The sequence below is a fragment of the Dipodomys spectabilis genome, unplaced genomic scaffold (genome assembly GCF_019054845.1).
Source record: "Dipodomys spectabilis isolate Male_0828 unplaced genomic scaffold, ASM1905484v1 ptg000179l, whole genome shotgun sequence".
Classification (NCBI taxonomy): domain Eukaryota; kingdom Metazoa; phylum Chordata; class Mammalia; order Rodentia; family Heteromyidae; genus Dipodomys; species Dipodomys spectabilis.
The window spans coordinates 12,147,973-12,168,311 of record NW_024870856.1 but is presented as its reverse complement, the minus strand read 5'-3'; the positions used below and the strand labels follow the sequence as shown (position 1 = coordinate 12,168,311).

Here is a 20,339-nt window from a genome sequence, read left to right as displayed (position 1 = left end):
CGCATGGCGGGGAGGGGGAGGGGGGGCGGGAGCGGCAGGGGGAGGGGCAGCGGCAGGGGGAGGGGGCAGCGGCAGGGGGAGCCTGCACGCGTGGACACAGAACGCCTGGCTGGGAGGGGGAGGGGGAGCGGGAGCGGCAGGGGGAGGGGCAGCGGCAGGGGGAGGGGGAGCCTGCACGCGTGGACACAGAACGCCTGGCTGGGAGGGGGAGGGAGGGGGGGGGCGGGGGGGGCAGCGGCAGGGGGAGGGGCAGCCTGTCAAAGCGTTCTGCACACAAGCATGGACACTCAACACGAAACCCCCTTGCACAACTAACTGATGGCTAACAAGAAAAGCACTACAAAAACTGCAATCGGTCCGGATCAACTAACTTGCTCCCTAGGCAGCCTTTTTAGTCAGGTGGCAGTCTAGGCATCCAAACCTGTATCTTCTCCTTCCTTCCACCCTTTGACACGTGGTGCCCTCACCCCTGCAGCTCAGCGCTCCACACCGTGAGTGACACAGATGAGAGCCATGGACTGAGCAGCCTCCAAAGGAACCGTGCCTCCTGGCTGACAGCCTCGTGCAGAACTGCCGCTCAGCGAAGCCATGCCCAGCCTCGCCGCGCGGCCGTCCCCGGGGACGGGGACGCTGGGGAGGACCCAGGGCCCCCGGGAGCCGCCTCGGGAGACCCTTGCTATTTGGAGGATAAACAATCACTGTGGTAGGATAATCTGGGGACCGAGCCCTGGCGCTCTAATTCTAGGGCTGAGGGTCACACACAGGCATGCACATTTCTCCTGAACATCCTCACATTTTCTGAAGGGCTGTTATTTTCAAATAAAATGGCAACAGAGACAGACACCAACTGAGGGGTGAGGAAGAAGAGGAGACCGTGGAGGAGATGAAGCGGCTGCAGGCGGGCTGTGGGGGTGGGAGGCAGGCTGGGGTTGGACAGGAGACATGGGGACAGCATTAGAGAATGGGCCGGGCTGGGCTGGCGTCTCTGCACACAGCTTACCACACAGTCCCCCGTGGCCTACAGAAAGAACTCTGAGCATGATGCTCAGGACAGGACCAGCAGGAGGTGGGCATGGGTCCCGGACAGACAGGTAAGGAGGGGCAGGGCAGGCCCCATGGATCCCCAGAGCCTCCCAGGTGCCGCCCCGCTGACTTACTTCCTCCACAAGGCCGGGGGCTGCTCGGGCTCCTTGTCAGGAGGCCCCAGCGAGGCCACCAGTGCCAGCGGCCAGGCCAGCAGCATCATGAAGGCAGCAAACAGGAGGCGGATGGGAAACAGGGTCAGCGACATGACGGCCACCTGTGAAGACAGGAGCGTGTCATTGGAGGAGCTGCTGCTGGGGGCGGGCCAAACCTGCCCGGACCTGGCCGCCGCGGGCCTGCCACCCCCTGCCTCCTGGCAGAGCCCGAGGCGCCAGGCTGGGGACAGCACGAGGCGCTTCCTCTGTATGGGCAGTGGGCGCTCCGACCACGGCCGGCAGCCTGGCACCCGAGACTGGAGCCCAGGTCCTCATGCCTGTCCTCTGCATCCCTGCAGTGTCGCTCGTGTGGACATGAGACTGTCATGTGAGAGGCAGCAAGGAAGCAGGAAGGGAGCTTACAGGACCGGACCTGGGCCAGAGAGGCAGGAGGGTCAGCGTGGCTTTCTGGTCCAGGCAGGCCCAGTGGTGACAGTGGGGCCTGGGAGGGATGAGGTCTCAGGTCAGAAAGCCCCGGTGGAGGGGGCTGGCCCTGCGCACGGAGGGACCTTCCCGAGCGCACTCCACGCCGCAGCATGCGCGCACGCTCCACACGCAGCCTTGCACACCGACGCAACCACCTATGGCGGCTCTGACGCCCTTCCCAGAGCGCCATGAGGCCTGCCACCACCAGTGTGCACCTTACAGGTGAGAACACACCTGTGTGCCTCACTTAGCCGTGTTTTCTCTGGATTTCCGGCAAGTGCAGCCGGAATTCACCAAACGCTCCTGCCTGCCTGCTCTCACTGAATCTGCTAATGCGATGGGGCACCGCGGCCTTGGCCACTAACCTTTGCTCACGAGCTCACACAGCCCCGGAGCTGCCTGGCAAGGCTGGTGCTGGGCACGGCCGGGCCTGCTGTCCCCTCCTCCGGCGGCCCCTGTGCGTGCCCCCCCCCCCCATGGGTGGGTCTGTGGCTGCTGGACTCACCTCTCTAGAGGTAGTTACAGACCACATTTGATCCCAGGTTCACTTGGACGTTTACTCCATGAGACCACCCCTCACCCCATGTTCAGAAACACGACAGTCTTTGTTTTCCCCTGCTCTAAGCAATGATGCAAAAGTCCCAGAAACAAACAATACCCAGGTTTTAAACTGTGCCTCTCTCAAGTATGGAAGTTTTATGTCACGGGCTCTGTCCTGACAGGGATGTGTGAGCCCCAAAGACACCCAGATCCTCAGCTCAGAGGGCTCGCACACGCCCAGGGGACACGCCGTGTGGGGACAGGGCTCAGCTCAGAGGGCTCGCACACACCCGGGGACAGAGCGTGTGGGGACAGGGCTCAGCTCAGAGGGCTCGCACACGCCCGGGGGACACAGCGTGTGGGGACAGGGCTCAGCTCAGAGGGCTCGCACACACCCGGGGGACACGCCGTGTGGGGACAGGGCTCAGCTCAGAGGGCTCGCACACGCCCGGGGGACACGCCGTGTGGGGACAGGGCTCAGCTCAGAGGGCTCGCACACACCCGGGGGACACAGCGTGTGGGGACAGGGCTCAGCTCAGAGGGCTCGCACACACCCGGGGGACACGCCGTGTGGGGACAGGGCTCAGCTCAGAGGGCTCGCACACACCCGGGGGACACAGCGTGTGGGGACAGGGCTCAGCTCAGAGGGCTCGCACACACCCGGGGACAGAGCGTGTGGGGACAGGGCTCAGCTCAGAGGGCTCGCACACACCCGGGGACAGAGCCCCACTGTCGTAGTGAGCTGGACTGGCTGTCTGGAAGCCGAGGGCAGCCCTGCTCCGCACTTGCTACGAGGCTGTCTTGGGAGGGTGGGTACAGCGTGAGCACCACTGTCAGGACCTGCAAGAGCACGGGTGTGTCTATGGCTACTGCACCTCCACCATGGCTGGCACCAATTTGCACACTGGATTTCCTTGCCTTGGGGGGTGGGGCGGTGCTGTGCTGGAAACCCTTTGCAGGCCGGGCTGACTGGAAGGCCTGCAGCTGCTCTGCCCCACAGGCTCAGGCCCGCCTGTCGGCCGGGCCACCGGTCTCTGAGTCCTGCTGCCCTGGAGGTTGCTAAATTCCCTGCCGAAGGTCGACTGTGACAAACCACCTCATTAGACACAGAGCCTATTAAGACGCCAGAGATAATCTGGGTGAGATCTGGAGGTGGACTTCCTGCCCTAATCAGGCAGTCTTTCTTGGGGTGGGTCTGAGCACTGGCCACAAGGCCCCTGCGCAGCAGCTGGGGCCTCACAGCCCCACTCCCATCCCGGGGACCGAGGCTCTTCGCTGAGGCCGAGTCCAGGCCAGGGGTGGAGAGGGAGGAAATACCCACACACCTGGTGCAGGGGAAAACGAACAGGAAGCGACAGAACTTGAGTCCTTCCTGGAAACAGCAAAGTGACCAGACCAGCTCTTCCTGAAAACAAGGAAGTAGCCTGTAAGCAGGAAGTGGCAGGACTTCCTGGAAACAGGAAGTGACCTGAAAATAAGCAGAGCCAGGGCTCCAGCTCTTCTTGAAAACACACAAGAGCCCAAAGGCCAGGCCCAAGTCGTATCTGGGCATCAACAGGCTGGAGCATCAGACACAGCTCAGGTCTACAAGCAGGTGTGCACACTGGTGTACATACACAGTCACCCTCACTGTCTGTGGTTCCTGGAGGGTCGGGAAACCCACTGCTGAGCACGAAGCTTGGCCTGGCACTAGACTCCGGCCAGCACCCTGCCCGGTCAGCGGGTGGGGGTGCCTGCGGCCAGTGCTCCAGAGCAGTCAACTGGCCGGCCGGCTGGCCTCCGGTCACCGAGACGCCATCACCACCCACCCACACGGCCGGTGCAGTGGCCCCGCGGTCATCAGCAACACCAGGGCACAGACATGCCCTCAAGAAGGCCAGAATCCTGGAGAACGGTGTCCAGTCTCTACCCATGCTGTTGGGGAATGGGCAGGGATGCTGTCTGCCGTGAAACCACATGAAGGAGGCCGTGGCCAGCAGGCGTAAGCCACAGTCCCCTCCAGCCACACACTGGAGACCAGCCCTCAGGCAGCCTGGCCAGAGGCCAAGACCTCCATGATGTCTGCACCGATGTCTGGAACCTGCCACGAAAGCAGCCACACCCTCTGTGCCAGCAGCCTGAACTGCCCCTGCAGACATCAGTGCAGCGGCCACAAAAGCAGCACCAGTGGCACTGGCCCAAGTCAGCACCCTGGACAGCTAACAGGCCAGGGTGGTGGTCTGCAGAAAAGTTAGCAGCACTCCATGGACATGGGCAAGTGGGCAGCCACAGAAGCACGCCCGCCCGCAGTGGCCACACCGTAAGACGCGTGTGTCCTCAAGGCAGAAGTAGAGCCTGGTGCTCACGCGGCGTGTCGTCTGCCTGTCAGCCCGGGTTGTTATGGAGGCTCCTGGGTAAGAATCAAGGTCTGCCACGCCGCGTGTGATGAGGAGGCTGGTCCTTCAGACTCCCTGCACTTACAGGGCTCCTCTCGGAGCACTGGAAGATCAGGGTGCCTGGGGTCCAGGCAGAGGACCCTAGGAGCGACCAGGAGGATGCAGTGCCCAGCAGTGACCACACACAGGAGGGGAAGCCTGCCAGGCTCCAGGAATCGTGTCCAGCAAGCTGCCCACGGACTGCCCGGGACCTGACCTCCTCAGGCGCACAGGCAGCACTGAGGCCAGAGCGAAGGGCACCTGCTAGGCTCTGCCAGGCCACGCTGGACCGCCAGCCTCGCAGAGGCTCTGGCTCCAGGACACCCACCCCAGACACAGGGAGGGCCACACAGAAGAACCGCTCCAGTAGCACCTCCTGAACCCCACCGGCTGCTCTGGACCGGACAGTCCCTGCTCGGGAGCCTAGGCAGACACCCAGACAGGACTGGGATGGGGGACAGTGGGCTGGTCAGAAGAGGTACATCCACCACAAATGTCCGGGAGGTGGGGAGGACCCCGGGGGCAACAGGGCAGGCAGGCTGGCGGGCCAGAGGTCTGCACGGCCAGCGGCTGCAGCCGACGGCTCCCGAGGAACGTGCGGCACTCGGGAAGGTGAACAGGTTTCCACAGATGCCTGTGGCCCAGGTAACCTGGCTCAAGTCCTCTGCCTCCCCATGCCTCCCGAGGCTCATGGGCCCCAGTACCACGCCCATCTGGGGCCTTGAGGGTTCCTGGTCCCCAAGAAACCCCTGGCCACACCTCTTCTCATACCCAGGTAGCCTTGAAAAGCGCGGCCCTCAGGTCGGGTCTTCAGAGAATCAAGGCCTCCCTCCCCCCACCCCCCAGCTATCTTGGAAGACAGCTGGCCAGCTGGCAGACCTTCGGCTGCTCAAAGGCCTACTGCACAGCCAAGCCGGGGCTCCCGGGCTCCCAAACACATCAAGCCTGGGTCCCAACCATGGGCTTCTCCTCTCCGGGACAGTGACCCGAATGCCAGCACTGAGGGGCCGTGTCATGGACCAGGGGCTCCCAACAGCTTCCCAGTGCAGACGCCAAAGGCAGGGTGGGAACTCAGGACCAGCTGGGGCACAGAGGCCCTGCTGGAGAGGCCAGCCTCAGTTCTGAAGGACGGGTGGAGGCCCTGCTGGAGAGGCCAGCCTCAGTCCTGAAGGAGGAGGACGGGTGGAGGCCCTGCTGGAGAGGCCAGCCTCAGTTCTGAAGAAGGAGGATGGGTGGAGGCCCTGCTGGAGAGGCCAGCCTCAGTTCTGAAGGAGGACGGGTGGAGGCCCTGCTGGAGAGGCCAGCCTCAGTCCTGAAGGAGGAGGATGGGTGGAGGCCCTGCTGGAGAGGCCAGCCTCAGTTCTGAAGGAGGAGGACGGGTGGAGGCCCTGCTGGAGAGGCCAGCCTCAGTCCTGAAGGAGGAGGACGGGTGGAGGCCCTGCTGGAGAGGCCAGCCTCAGTTCTGAAGGAGGAGGATGGGTGGAGGGCCGGCAACTTCTGCTGGCATCTTGTGCTCAGCGCCACCCCAGGGGCCTGAACTGCTTACCACAGATCCCCAGCCTCCGAGGCCGGGGTGGTGGGGCTTCCCCGGGAGGACTGGAAACTGACACCCAGGGCACCCAGATGCAGGAGAGCTGGGCCAGAGCCCCACGTTTCCTACTACCGATAACTATAAAGTGAGCTATTTTTGAGAATCCCGATTTAGCGCACACACAATGCCCTCATGCCGGGAACTAATGACTGATGTCCCACAGACACGGCAGGGCTGGTAGAGGCAACGCGTGTCCACCTGGGCCACAACCCCACTGGCAGGACAGAAAGACACTAGTCTTAGTTGACCTTTTCCTTGTGAAGCATGCAGGTTCAAAGCACAGTGATTCTCACTGGTGTCCTTAGCTGGGGCCCAGGCTCATTCTTTAAAAAGCTGCCAGCCGAGGGCTTCGAACCCGGGGTCCAGCAGCTCCAAACGCCACGTCAGCCCAGCCTGGGGCTCTCCCCATGCGGCTGGACTGGACATGAGTGCTGGGGCCCCACCGCGGGCAGCTCCTAGTCAGAGCAATGGCCGCTCTCAGGGTTAGCTTGCTGGGACCATGCCAGGGGCAAAGGGGTCTGCTGGCCTGTCACACACAGCTGCTCCAAAACTGATCCCCCACTTGATGGAGGTGGGCCACCTCCTGGTGCCCCACCTGCCCTGGGCCGACGGCGGGGCGGGGTCCCCTCTGACCAGGCTCTATCAGGCACTAGTTCGTATTTGTAGCTTTCGTGTGTGACTTTCTATTGACATACATCCCTTGCCCAAACTTCCCCGGCGTGGGTTATTTTCTCACCAACAGGTGAACGTCAAGTCTCTGGGGCTGCGCATCTCCCCTGGGGAGCCCTGGAGCCGTGAACCCCACGAGGTAGGAGCACATCCCCAGAGCCCGCGCTTATGCTATCTATAAGCTCTCCCACTCACATCTAAAATTAAATATAGCTTTCCTAACGTGAAGCTATTTTTTCTTCCAGATCTCCAGCCAGCCCCAACTTCGCCCCTGCGCTGGCAGCGTCCAGCAGCGTCTGGCCGATCCAGAGGCGGTCCCTGCAGGGTGCCAAGCTGGAAGCAGAGGAACGCCTGGCCCAAGCAGGCTGGGCCTGCTACAGAGCAGCAATGAAGTCCTCTGGGCGAAGCTACTCTGGTCTAAAGCAACCCCACACCCTGGCCCTGTAGCCGGGGACCCCCATGGTGAACACTGTTCAACCCCAGCCAAATGACTTCTCTCCACCCACCCTTCCAGACAGACACACGCTCTTCCCGCGCATCCAGCAATGATTGCTGGACAGTGACCGGGCCCCACCTCCACCCCAGCTAGGCTCTGCCTGGCACCTCAAGGCTGAAGCTGAGCCCGCTGGGCAGCAAGCATCCTTAAGGTGATGCGGAAGAGCCCGGGCCCTGCGTGGATCCCTGGGGACACCGGGGGGGGGGGGGGGGGGGGGAGGGAGGGGAATAGGGGAGGGGCGAGGGATGCAAGGTGGTGAAAGGCTGCCTCCCAGTCGTGGAAACTAGAACACACCATCCAGCACCCCCCCCCCCCCGCCAAGCCATCCCCCCAGCTTCTAATGGACCAGGCTGAACTAGAACACACCATCCAGCACCCCCCCCCCCCGCCAAGCCATCCCCCCGGCTTCTGATGGACCAGGCTGAACTAGAACACACCATTCGGCACCCCCCCCCCCCCCCGCCAAGCCATCCCCCCAGCTTCTGATGGACCAGGCTGAGAAGACCTCGGTCCAGACGCTGGCTCTGGAGGACGCCACTGAGCAAGCAGCCCCCACCCCCGCTCACTGCCAGGCGCCCACACTTGGTGCTGGGCACTGGGGGTTATGGGTAGAGATGGCACCTCACTGGACAAATCTCGTAACAGATGGGGTGCTGGTGGCTCGGCCCTCTGGCGCGCCCTGTGTGGCCGTGAGGGCTGGGTAGGTGCCTCCCGCCGCCAAGCCACTGCCTACCCGCCGTGAACAGGTCCACCACGTCACCAGACGGAACCTCACAACCGCAAGGGGCTCGGCCACCAGCAAGGAGGCTCCGGAGCGCTGGGGCCAGGGAGCTCTGCGGGGCTGGGGACGTCAGCGGCAGTGCCTCAGCCTGGGCCCTGCATCGGCCGACTGCCCCAGGGGCTCGCGAAGCCCACCGGCAGCGGCAGCCCTACGCTGGAGTCAGAAATTACCATGGGGAGCCGGGCGCTGGTGGCTCACGCCTGTAATCCTAGCTACTCAGGAGGCTGAAATCTGAGGATCCTGGTTCAAAGCCAGGCCGGGCAGGAAAGACCGTGAGACTCCTATCTCCAATAAACCACCAGAAAACCGGAAGTGGCGCTGTAGCTCAAGTGGTAGAGCGCTCGCCTTGAGCTGAAGAGCTGAGGGACAGCGCCCAGGCCCAGAGTTCAAGCCCCACGACCGACAAAAAAAAAAAAAAAAGAAAGAAATTACCATGGGGGCGGGGGGGGGGGGGGGCTGGGAAGGTGGCTCAGTGGTAGAGCGCTTGCCTTGCATGCCTGAGGCCCTGGGTTCAATTCCTCAGCACCACATAAACAGACAAAGCTGGAAGTAGTGCTGTGGCTCAAGTGGTAGAGCGCTCGCCTTGAGATGAAGAGCTGAAGGGCAGCGCCCAGGCCCAGAGTTCAAAAAAAAAAAGAGAAAAGAAATTGCCACAGGGACGGCGTCCCCTCTGCCAGGTGGGCAAAGGTGGCAGGGACCTCCAGAGCCTCGTAAAGGGGGCTGGCCTGGCCTGGAGGGCAAGGTGGACCAGCTGCTACCCACAGGCAGGAGCCCCTTCCACTCCCCACAGCAGAGCAGGCCTGAACTTCCAGGCTTTGAATCCCTCGCTTTCCACTTACCAACCCAGCTACCTGAGGCAGAAGCAGGAAGACTTTAGTTCAAGCATAGCCCAGACCAAAACGGGCAAGACCCTGTCTCAAGAAGCCAGCCCGGACACGAGGACTGTGGTCCAAGGCTGGCCTCAGGCACGCGAGGCCCTCTTGGAAAAACAATGTAACGAGGGTTGGGGACAAGGCTCCAGTGGTGAAGCACTGCTGCCTGGAAGACACACTGTGGACCTTTAGCCCGTGTCCGGTAAACACAGGGCACCCACCCCCGGCTTGCGGCTGCCCTGTCCAGCCTCGCCCAACGAGATGTCTGTAAGGCCGTGAACAAGTGGACAGCAGAACGCTCGAGCCAGGGTCTTGCACACTGCGGAGAGGATACAGACTGGGAAAGCGTGCACAGATGCTCACGCCCATGCCCAGCCCCGGCGTGGGGCCCTGGCAGGCACATACCAGGAACTGCCACCCCTGGCTCTGGCCACCCACGTCCCATCCGGCTGTATATAATCTCTCCTGGTTCCAGGACTCCTGCCTGAGGACCAGAGCTCAAACGTAAAGTCCAAAAACACACCACACTACAGCCAGGGCAAGGGCACAACCGCCACACTATGTGCCGCGTGACAATCCATGAGACACAGGACAGGGACAGACGAAACCCGGGAAAGCGCAAGTTTGGGACCTGCTCAGATCCCCAAGAAGAAATCGGCCCGAATCCCTGTCCAGGCCGGCAGGGTCAGGTTGGCGGCTGACCCGACCCCCTCTCCCCCGCCGGGGCACCCGGCCCAGGGGCCAGCCTCACGGCATCACACTCTGAAAGGGAGCTTTCGATGCACCCACTCCGTGTGCAGCAGACCAGCCTGGCACACGGCCAGGTGCAGAAGCCACGAGCCACGGGGCTGGCAGCAACGGCCGGTCCCAGGGCCCCAGCATCACGGCAGACCCCGCGTTGCCTGTGCAGCCCAGTCCGAGGGGACAAGACGGGCACTCTTAAAGGCTCTGTCCTCTCACCAGGGCCAACATTCCACGAGTGCCACCTGGCACTGATCACCGCACAGCAGGGGCTCTCCCTGAGGACAGGGCTCATGCAAACACCAGCTCCTCCAGGACACTCCTGGGCTCCCAGCTCTGTCCAGGACACGGCGAGGGTCCACGCGGGTCAGCGTGGCTTCCACTGCTGAAGGGGCACCATGGCCAGCCTCGGAGAGGGCTTCCAGAGTCCTGCCCTGAAGCAGCACTGTGCCCTTCTCCGCTGGTCCAGGCGGCCCCAGGAGGGGCGGGGGGGGGGGGCGGTCACCATGAGGCCTGCAGGATGAACGCCCGCTGGGCAGGGATCTCCCCCACAGAGTGCCCGGTGGCTGGGGAGGTTGGGACCAGATGGATGGCTATGGTGGCACCTCCAGGACCTGGTCTGTACAGACAGAATCCTGAAATCTGAGCCATGTGGCATTTCCCTGCTTTCCCAGGCCGGGATTAGAAATGCTGCTTATGACAGATCCACTCAATTCCATAGCCAGGACAGCTTAAAGTATTTAAAACTAATTTTTTTAATGCCTGTGTGTCAAATACTCATGTCTCAAATGCTAGACTGCTATATGATGACTTTTTCAAGTGTGGGGCCCTGTGCTTGCTAGGCTGGAGCTTGAGCCACATTTCCAGCACTGCTATTTGTTGATAATTTCAGAGATGAAGTCTAGTGAGCTCTTCTACCTGGGCTGACCTTGAATCTCCAGATCTCAGCCTCCTGAGTAGCTAGCATTACAGCCACTGGTGCCCAGCCAACTTACGACTTCTAAGAGTAAAATGCAAACCCAGAGAAAGCACTGTCCCAGGGCCCTGCCCCGACCTCTGAAGTACACCTGAGGCTGAGCCTCGGCCAGCACCTCTCCCGTGGCCCAGGCTGCACCCCAGACGCCACCAGATGCTAAGGAGCGGAGGTGGTATGGAGAACGATCATCAGAACAGCCCACGCAGGGTCACCCTGGCCACACGGGGTCACCCAGGCCCACGCAAGGTCACCCAGGCCCATGTGGAGGTCACCCTGGCCCACGCGGGGTCACCCAGGCCCACACGGGGTCACCCAAGTCCACACGGGGTCACCCAGGCCCACGCGGGATTCACCAGGACCACGCGGGGTCACTCAAGTCCACACGGGGTCATCCAGGCCCACTCGGGGTCACCCAGGCCCACTCGGGGTCACCCAGGCCCACGCGGGGGTCACCCAGGCCCACGCGGGATTCACCCAGGCCCACGCGGGTTCACCCAGGCCCACGCGGGGTCACCCAGGCCCACACGGGATCACCCAAGTCCACACGGGGTCACCCAGGTCCACTCGGGGTCACCCAGGCCCACGTGGGGTCACCCAGGTCCACACGGGATTACCCAGGCCCACTCGGGGTCACCCAGGCCCACGTGGGGTCACCCAAGTCCACGCGGGGTCACCCAGGCCCATGTGGGGTCACCCAGGCCCACGCGGGGTCACCCAGGACCACGTGGGGTCACCCAGGCCCACACGGGGTCACCCAGGCCCACGTGGGATCACCCAGGTTCGCGTGAGGTCACCCAGGCCCACGTGGGATCACCCAGGCCCACGTGGGGTCACCCAGGCCCCATGAGTGACACCCCAAGACATGGAGACGATGCTGGAATGAGCTGGCTAGCTTTAGTGTGGCAGAGTAAGCAGCAGGGACATGGACTCAGGGTGTCCTAGCAGAACCCCACTACTGACACACACTGTGGGTGCGTCCAGTGCCACAGCTGCACCCTAGGTTTGGGGCACGAATGGAGATGGCAGAGCTCCAGTCCTCAGGACGCTGCGTGCTGCACCCGCACGGGCGGGCGTGCAGTGATGGCGGCCCCACCGTCTGGGCGGAAGGACAGGCAGCCTGCTCCCCCTGTCCTGGCACCAGGGTCAAGGGCGCAGCGGGCGGCTGGAGGCCACCCCTGGGTCACCGGGTCAGGCAGGCAGGGCAGCAGCTTTGAGAAGCATAATTGGAGGAGGCCTGGCTCAGACACTGCAGCCAGCCAGCGAGGCCCAGCGTTTGGAGACAAAGACCGAGAGGGCAGGCCTTCCACGGGCTCAGGAGTCTGTACAACACACTGGGTGGAGGTGCAGGGCACAACGCGCAGTCCCACACCCGGCTCCAGTTTTAGGCCTGAAGTGTCTGACCTTTTTTTTGCTGTCGGTTGTGGGGCCTGAACTCTGGGCCTGGGCACTGCCCCTGCGCTCTTCAGCTCAAGGCGAGCGCTCTACCACTTGAGCCACAGCGCCACTTCAGTTTTCCCAGTGGTTTATTGGAGATAAGAGTCTCACAGACTTTCCTGCCTGGACTGGCTTTGAACCAGGATCCTGAGATCTCAGCCTCCTGAGTAGCTAGGATGACAGGCGTGAGCCACTGGTGCCCAGTCAAAGTTTCTGATCTTTAAAAATAAGAAAGGTCATCCAACTGCCAAGAAACCACAGCCCACCCACAGGCAGAAGCTATCTGGGTGGAAGGCAGGAGGGTAGTGGTAACACTCCTGAAGCCCAGTCCACGCAGGGCTGATGCTGTGTGCCCTGTGTGGGTCCTGAACCCCCGTACGCATGCCAACCAGGCTACAGTGGCCAGCTATGTGCAGCACACAGTTAGAGAGGCCAGTGGCACAGGTGTGAAAACACGGACACAGACGTGTGGAGCTTGTGGGTCACCTGGGGCGACCAGCCTCCACTCAAAGCACAGCCCCTCCCGACGGAAGTCACACAGGCCAAGAGACAGACCACTGCCCTTGTGGGAAGGGCCAAGGGCAGGGCCATCAGACTGGCTACGTACCTGACAGTGTGGTTTGACACACAGGGCTTGACTGGGAAGGGCTGTAAAAATCATCGCTGAGAATGGAATAAAGGACAAGACAGCAGGCGGCGACTCTTATCCAGGGCAAGGCCTGAGAAAACCTAGCACGCACCTGTGGAGTTCAGGGCCTGGGTCCTGGTCCCGGCGTGAGCCCAGGGCCCCACAGAAGAACAGAAGATGGTGTATTCTGAGACAGCCAGCCAGCTGGAGGCCAGCCCCAGGCAATGGCGGGAATCACACCTGAGTCCCATTTAACTGCCGTCAGGAGCCTGAGCCAGAGGAGGGAGGGACCCGGCCTCCCCAATGTTGGCTCCGGTCAGCATTCTGGAAGGGGCCCCCTCGCTGGCCTGTGCTGGAGCGTGAGCTCAGTGCATACATGGGGCAAAAGCCTGCGCCCAGCACCAGACGGGCTCAGGGTTCACAGTACTGAGACGGCTCCCAAATTCATTTCAGAACCAGCACAAAACCAGAACCAACAAGGATAAAGCAAGCTGCTCTTGCTCACGCTGCATCAGCACAAGCACATCTGAACAGGCACAGAGACATACACCTGTAATCACAGCTAGCCCAATGCCAGCGTGGGAGCGAGAGATGGTGCGGGACTAGCCAGGACAAGGGTATAGAGCGCCTCAGCTCAACAGAGAAGCTGGGTCTGAGGGACGAGCCCGGGAGGCACAGGAAGGCCAGCCCTGAGCAAGCGAAAACCTGAGACGACGCAAAAACAGTGAAATCAAAACAGGGCTTGAAGGCGTGGCTCACCCCGTAGAGCGCCTCAGCCGAAACCCCAGTACCAGGAAAGCACGAAGCCGTAGACCGGCTTGCCGGGCCCAGTGCCGCCAACACACAGCTAGGAGGCTGCGGTGCCATCACCCCTCCCCTGCTTTGCCATCAACCGTCAGGTAAAACCCCTGAAATCCTCAGCAGAGGGCTGAATGGTCTTTCCCAGCCTCAACTTCCCCTTTGTCTGTCCAGCTAGCCATACTGAGCTGTATGGGGACCTTCCCACTCTGGGAAGTTTGAAGGAAGATTCCAGAAGAGGTGGAGAAGACCAGTCTCCAAGGCTGGCAGCTGGTCACACTGAGCCACCACTGCCCAGGACTCAGGGACAGCATAGTGTGCCTGCCTGGCACTGGGGCCCCTGCCCCCTCCCCCCCGCCTGGGCATGGGTACGGAGGCTGGGACATTGCAGAAATGGCCCTGGAGCCAACAGAGGTCAGCCCTGGACGCCAGGCTGCCAGGGGTGTGCGGACCGAGCATCGGGTCCTCCTGCCCCTCTTCCTCTTCCAGGTCTTCCACCGGAGCCCAGCTCCCCAGCCCCCCTGGCCGGCGGCCCACGGCCCCTCCAGAACTCCAGCTCCAGGCGGGGCTGGGTCCTGCTTCTCCCTGCCACTCCCACAGCACACAGGGGCCAGGGCCGAGCTAACAGCTGGTCCACCGCACGCATAGCAGCACGGGCGGCAGGAGGCTACCGCCATGAGCATGCAAGCCGAGAGCGTGCAAGCCGAGGCCCCCTGCAGGAGTGACTGAGAGACAAGGGGCTCCAGAATGGCCAGGCTGGACCGGACTGGGCGGCAGGGGCTAGCTCCAGCTTTATGCTTTATCTCCACTTGAACAAGGTCACGCAGGGCTCGGTGGGGGAGGGGCGGGCGGGACACAGCCCGAGGGAGACTCCTTTGAGCCCCAAACTCTGATGGAGGACGGGCCTCCGGGAGGAAGTGAGCCAGTGCTGGTGAGACTTCAGAGCTGGGAAACCCCCGTCAGAGGCAGGGAAGTTCTCCACTGCTCCCCAAGAGCCCGGGACAGCCAGAGCGTGACCCCCAGCAACTCAAGATGTGACAAGAACCTCAGCTGGAAGCCCCAAGTCCCAGCTACACACTGCCCTGGTACTGAGCTCCACCACAGCCCAGCACCTCACTGCCCTGTACTGAGCTCCACCACAGCCCAGCACCACACTGCCCTGTACTGAGCTCCACCACAGCCCAGCACCACACTGCCCTGTACTGAGCTCCACCACAGCCCAGCACCACACTGCCCTGTACTGAGCTCCACCACAGACCAGCACCACACTGCCCTGGTATTAAGCTCCACCATAGCCCAGCACCTCACTGCCCTGTACTGAGCTCCACCACAGCCCAGCACCTCACTGCCCTGTACTGAGCTCCACCACAGCCCAGCACCACACTGCCCTGTACTGAGCTCCACCACAGCCCAGCACCACACTGCCCAGGTACTGAGCTCCAACACAGCCCAGCACCTCACTGCCCTGTACTGAGCTCCACCTCAGCCCAGGTTTTGCAGCCCACAATGGCTTCTTCTTTTCACATCTCACTGTGTCCCCTGTTGTCCACAGAGATGCTTAAGCTCCTCACTAAAGCTGTAGTGAATGACAGATGGGCTGCCGGGGCCAAGGTGGCCTGCATGGCCTTAATCCAAACAGAGCAGGAGCCCCTCCCGGGCAGGGGACACGCGCTCAGCTGGTTTGGACCCGAGGGAGCCTGGGCAGCTGAGTTTCTGAGCAGCCTTCAGCTTCATTCTTAACAAATCCCTCTCCTCTTTTCTTTGGGGCTTTTTGCGAAAGGCAGAGGGTTCACCCTGGAGAAGCTTCAGGAACAGGAGGGACCCCGCACAGCAATGCGCGGTTCGCCAGGGAGCAGTTGGGGTACTTACAAGCCCCAGGTCCCCCCTGGCCCCCAGGCTGTAGAGACAGCTAAGCAGGGACAACTTTGACACAAACACAGGGCCCGGAGAAGAGGGGCCTGCGATCACAGCACAGTAGAACACTCTGCTTTCTAGAAGCCCAGTGTCCGGCCTACCTATTCAATCACCATGTGCTGCCTGCTCCGAAGCAGGATGCTGAGCAGGAGGATTTCCCAAGAGCAGCCCTAGCAGCGCGGCCGCGGGCTGGAGCGGGGCTCCCTGCCTGCCGGGCCAGGGTGGGTGCTGCGGACTCGGCCCCGCCCACACTCCCTTCAGAGGGGTCTCGGCCCGGCCTCGGGGTGCAGCACGCGCACAGCACCGGGAGCAGGCCGACGCGGCCCGGGTGTCCGCGGTGGCACAGGGGGCAGCGGGGAGGGCGGAGGGACCCCCGGGACGGGATGGAGGCAGGGCCGCTTGGGGGGACGCAGGGCGTCTGTCTTCCTGGAGGTGATGCTAACCCCACGGGGGCCGAGCCGGAGGAGGGGTGGGGGCGGGCGGGGCGGGCTCCGGAGGCCGCGGGGGGGGGGGGGGGATCGAGGGGGCCCGCCCGGCCTCCGCCTCGGCCTCCGGCTCGCCGCTCCTCCCGCGGCCGGCCCGGGTCCCGTCCCAGGCGGTGGAGCCGCGCGGGCTCAAGGCTAAGCTAACTCCGGGCTGCGGGCGGGAGCGGGGGACCGCGCGGGGCTGCGGCCGGGCGGGCCGGGAACGGGGCGGCGCCGCGCGGGGTCCCCGGCGGGAGGGGCCAAGGCCGGGAACCGGACCCCACTCCCCGCGGCCCGGACCCCGGGTCCCCCGAAACCTGGGCCCCGCTCCCCCCGCACCCGAGCCCCCCGCACCGCACGCCCCCCGCACCCGAGCCCCCCGTTCCCCCGCGCCCCCCCCGTTCCCCGCGCTCCCCACTCCCTCCGCCCCTCACGCCCCCCGGACCCCGCTCCCCCCGCCCCTCACGCCCCCCGGACCCCGCTCCCCCCGCACCCCGCGCTCCCCGCTCCCCCCGCCCCTCACGCCCCCCGGACCCCGCTCCCCCCGCACCCCGCGCTCCCCGCTCCCCCCGCACCCCGCGCTCCCCGCTCCCCCCGCACCCCGCGCTCCCCGCTCCCCCCGCACCCCGCGCCCGGAGCCAGTCCGCACGCGCCGACGTGGAGGTCTCCCGCCTCGCCCCGCGCCGATCCGGACGCGCGCCCCGCGGAGCCGGCGCCCGCGCTCGCGTCCCCGGGCCGCCGGCGCGAGGAGGACCGGGCCGGGCCGGGCCGGGCCGCGGGACCCACCTGGGCCTTCTGCAGGGCGCTCAGGCGCAGCTCGTGCACGAAGGGGTTCCGCCCCGGGGGCGCCAGCCGCGGCGCCGAGTCGGCCCGGGCGCCGGAGGCGGGCGCGGCCCGCAGCGCGCGGCCCCGCAGCCTCATGGCCGCCCGCCCGCCCGGGGGAGCCGGGCGCCGAGCGCGGCGGAGCGGGGAGCGGAGAAGCGGAGCGCGGGGAGCGGGCCGAGGATGCGCGGCGGGCCGAGGATGCGCGGCGGGCGGGCGGCGCAGGCGCGGGAGAGGCGCCGTGACGTGGGCGGGGGGCGGGGCCGGGCGGGCGGGGCCTCGGGCGGCGCTGGCGCTGGCCACGCCCCCCGGCGCCCTCGTTGCGCCGGCCTGCGCTTGCGCGCCCAGAGACGCGCGGTCTCTGCCGGCCCCTCCCCGCGGGCCCCGGGCCGGTCCCCGCTCCGCCGAGGGCCGCGGGGGCTCCCGGGCCCCCTGCCCGCCCCGCCCCGCCCTCCGGGCCCGGCCAGGTGACGGGCCAGCGGGGCCGCGGGCTTCCCGGAGCCCGGGGGGCCCGTCGGGGGTCGCCCTCGCTCGGTGCCAGAGCCCCGGGAGCGGCGCGGCGCCTCGCTGCGGTCGGGCTTCTGCCCCGCCGCGGCCTGGCCAGCATTCCGCCGGCCGCGCCGTGCCCGGCCTCTCTCCCATCCCGCAGCGGCCAGGGCCCCCAGGGCCTGCCCACCCTGTGGCCAGCCCCCCGTGCCGACCCCAGCCCCCCCCCGCCGACCCCCCCGTGCCGACCCCAGCCCCCCCCGCCGACCCCAGCCCCCCCCGCCGACCCCAGCCCCCCCGTGCCGACCCCAGCCCCCCCGTGCCGACCCCAGCCCCCCGTACCGACCCCCCCGTGCCGACCCCAGCCCCCCCGTGCCGACCCCAGCCCCCCCCGCCGACCCCAGCCCCCCCGTGCCGACCCCAGTCCCCCCCGTGCCGACCCCAGCCCCCCCCGCCGACCCCAGCCCCCCCCGCCGACCCCAGCCCCCCCGTGCCGACCCCAGCCCCCCCCCGGCTACCCCAGCCCCCCCGTGCCGACCCCAGCCCCCCCGTGCCGACCCCAGCCCCCCCCGCCGACCCCAGCCCCCCCGTGCCGACCCCAGCCCCCCCCCGGCTACCCCAGCCCCCCCGTGCCGACCCCAGCCCCCCCGTGCCGACCCCAGCCCCCCCGTGCCGACCCCAGCCCCCCCCGCCGACCCCAGCCACCCCCCGGCTACCCCAGCCCCCCCGTGCCGACCCCAGCCCCCCCGTGCCGACCCCAGCCCCCCCGTGCCGACCCCAGCTCCCCCGTGCCGACCCCAGCCCCCCCCCGTGCCGACCCCAGCCCCCCCCCGTGCCGACCCCAGCCCCCCCCCCGTGCCGACCCCAGCCCCCCCCGTGCCGACCCCAGCCCCCCCCCGCCGACCCCAGCCCCCCCGTCCCGACCCCAGCCCCCCCCCGCCGACCCCAGCCCCCCCCCCGCCGACCCCAGCCCCCCCGTGCCGACCCCAGCTCCCCCGTGCCGACCCCAGCCCCCCCCCCCCGTGCCGACCCCAGCCCCCCCCGTGCCGACCCCAGCCCCCCCCCGCCGACCCCAGCCCCCCCGTGCCGACCCCAGCCCCCCCCCGCCGACCCCAGCCCCCCCGTCCCGACCCCAGCCCCCCCGTGCCGACCCCCTCGTGCCGACCCCAGCCCCCCCGTGCCGACCCCAGCCCCCCCCCGCCGACCCCAGCCCCCCCGTGCCGACCCCAGCCCCCCCCCCGCCGACCCCAGCCCCCCGTGCCGACCCCAGCCCCCCCCCCGCCGACCCCAGCCCCCCGTGCCGACCCCAGCCCCCCCGTGCCGACCCCAGCCCCCCCCCCGTGCCGACCCCAGCCCCCCCCGTGCCGACCCCAGCCCCCCGTGCCGACCCCAGCCCCCCCGTGCCGACCCCAGCCCCCCCCCTGCCCACCCCAGCAAGGTCGGCGGTGGTCCGGCCGGGTTTCCGCATGCACACAGCCCTGGATCTGGGACCAGCCCGGGCGGGGATGGAGTTAAATAAACCAGGTGAGGTAGTGCACACCTGTAACCCCAGAGCTCGGAAGGCTGGGGCACAATGATGGCCAGCTCTGGGCCAGCTGTGCGCTGTAGTAAGGCTCAGATTGAAAAGGATGTGCTTACAGCCAGTGCCAGCAGCTATGAACACCTTCCTCTGTGCGTTCAACGTGGCTTTTTTGGGGGGGGGCAATGTTATTATATGTGTGAACATACCTGCCCGGCTCAGCTATGATTCTCACTCGAGTCTGACAGAGTACCTGTCCAGTGCTGTGTGGATCATACTTGTAATCTGGGATTTAAGCTCCCCATCCTGAGGGGAGGGGGGGTGCCACCACCAATATCAAGCAGATACATTTGAAAGCAGCCTCGGCCCCCATATCAAATGCACAGCGGGCATGAGGGCTGGGAAGGTGGCTCAATGGTAAAGCGCTTGCCTTGCATGCCTGAGGCCCTGGGTTCAATTCCTCAGCACCACATAAGCCAAAAAAAAAAGCTGGAAGTGGTGCTCTGGCTCAGGTAGTAGAACACTAGCCTTGAGCTGAAGAGCTGAGGGACAGCGACCAGGCCCAGAGTTCAGGCCCCACGACTGGACCCCCCTCAAAAAAAGCACAGCGGGCACCATAGGTCCCCAGCACAGAGGTCTCGGGGTTCAGCCACACCTCACTTGGAAGCTGACGCTGAAGACATTAATACTTAGTTCTTTTGCCCATTTTGGAAGACGTCTGTGGGTTTTGAATGTGGCACTCGACAGGGAGGTGCCAGATGGCTTCAGAGGCATCAGGGGTAATCTGTAAAACCAGTTCTGCCTTTGGGTGTGTTCCGGCAACCTTCACCAACTCAACTCTGCTATCAGAAGTCATCAGCTGGACGCCCTCACTGACAGCTACTTCAGTGTAAGACGCGTGTTTCCATGGATTTGCATAGATAATCGTCTCAGACTCCGCAGCACCTGTGGCTTGGTCTAGTTGGCACAGTTCTAGTCCATGGTGAGGGCAGCCAAGATGCTCACTCTGCATAACGGAGCACATGGATGACTGGGAAGAGCTTTTCACCATTTAGATGTTTCTTCTGACTGTCTCTGAGGCTTGTGTCATAAAAGCCACCTCTGTCATGGGAAGAAGAAAGTGCATTAATTTTGGGACCAGGATGTTCTGGGTAGTAAAGCTTTTGTTGAGAACATGGCTGTCAATTTCTTCCTTCTGTAAGGTGCTCATAGCTTTCTGCATGTGCTTCTGAAATGCAGGTAGGTTGAAGGAACTCACTCAGAAACCTCATCAGCATGGTTCTGATGATGAACCTCAGAGTGGCTGAGGCCCACGGTCCCCCTCGTGGACATACGAGCACAAGCCCAGAGCCCAGGGAGGGCTGTGTGGTACCCACATACCCGAACGTGGCCGGAGGGCTGACTTACTGCACCCGTAGCATGGGAAATGTTGTGCCATCATTTTATTTTTAATCTAATTCAACATACGTCTTGTGAAGCACTCTTCCCACTTGTTTGGTTGTCTGAAAGAGTGGGTTGAGTTTCTAAATA

At 64.8% G+C, this 20,339-nt stretch overlaps 1 protein-coding gene across 1 annotated transcript in view; it reads right to left on the bottom strand.

Annotated features, from left to right (window-relative positions):
• The window catches only part of Lpcat1 (lysophosphatidylcholine acyltransferase 1), a 48,131-nt gene extending 31,228 nt beyond the window's left edge, over positions 1 to 16,903 (bottom strand). The window contains exons 1-2 of the mRNA XM_042695173.1: positions 16,769 to 16,903; positions 1,158 to 1,300 (exon numbers count right to left, since the gene is read on the bottom strand). Of these exons, the coding sequence (XP_042551107.1) occupies positions 1,158 to 1,300; positions 16,769 to 16,903 (278 nt within the window). The remainder of the gene's footprint in view (positions 1 to 1,157; positions 1,301 to 16,768) is intronic.
• Positions 16,904 to 20,339: the final 3,436 nt, after the last annotated feature.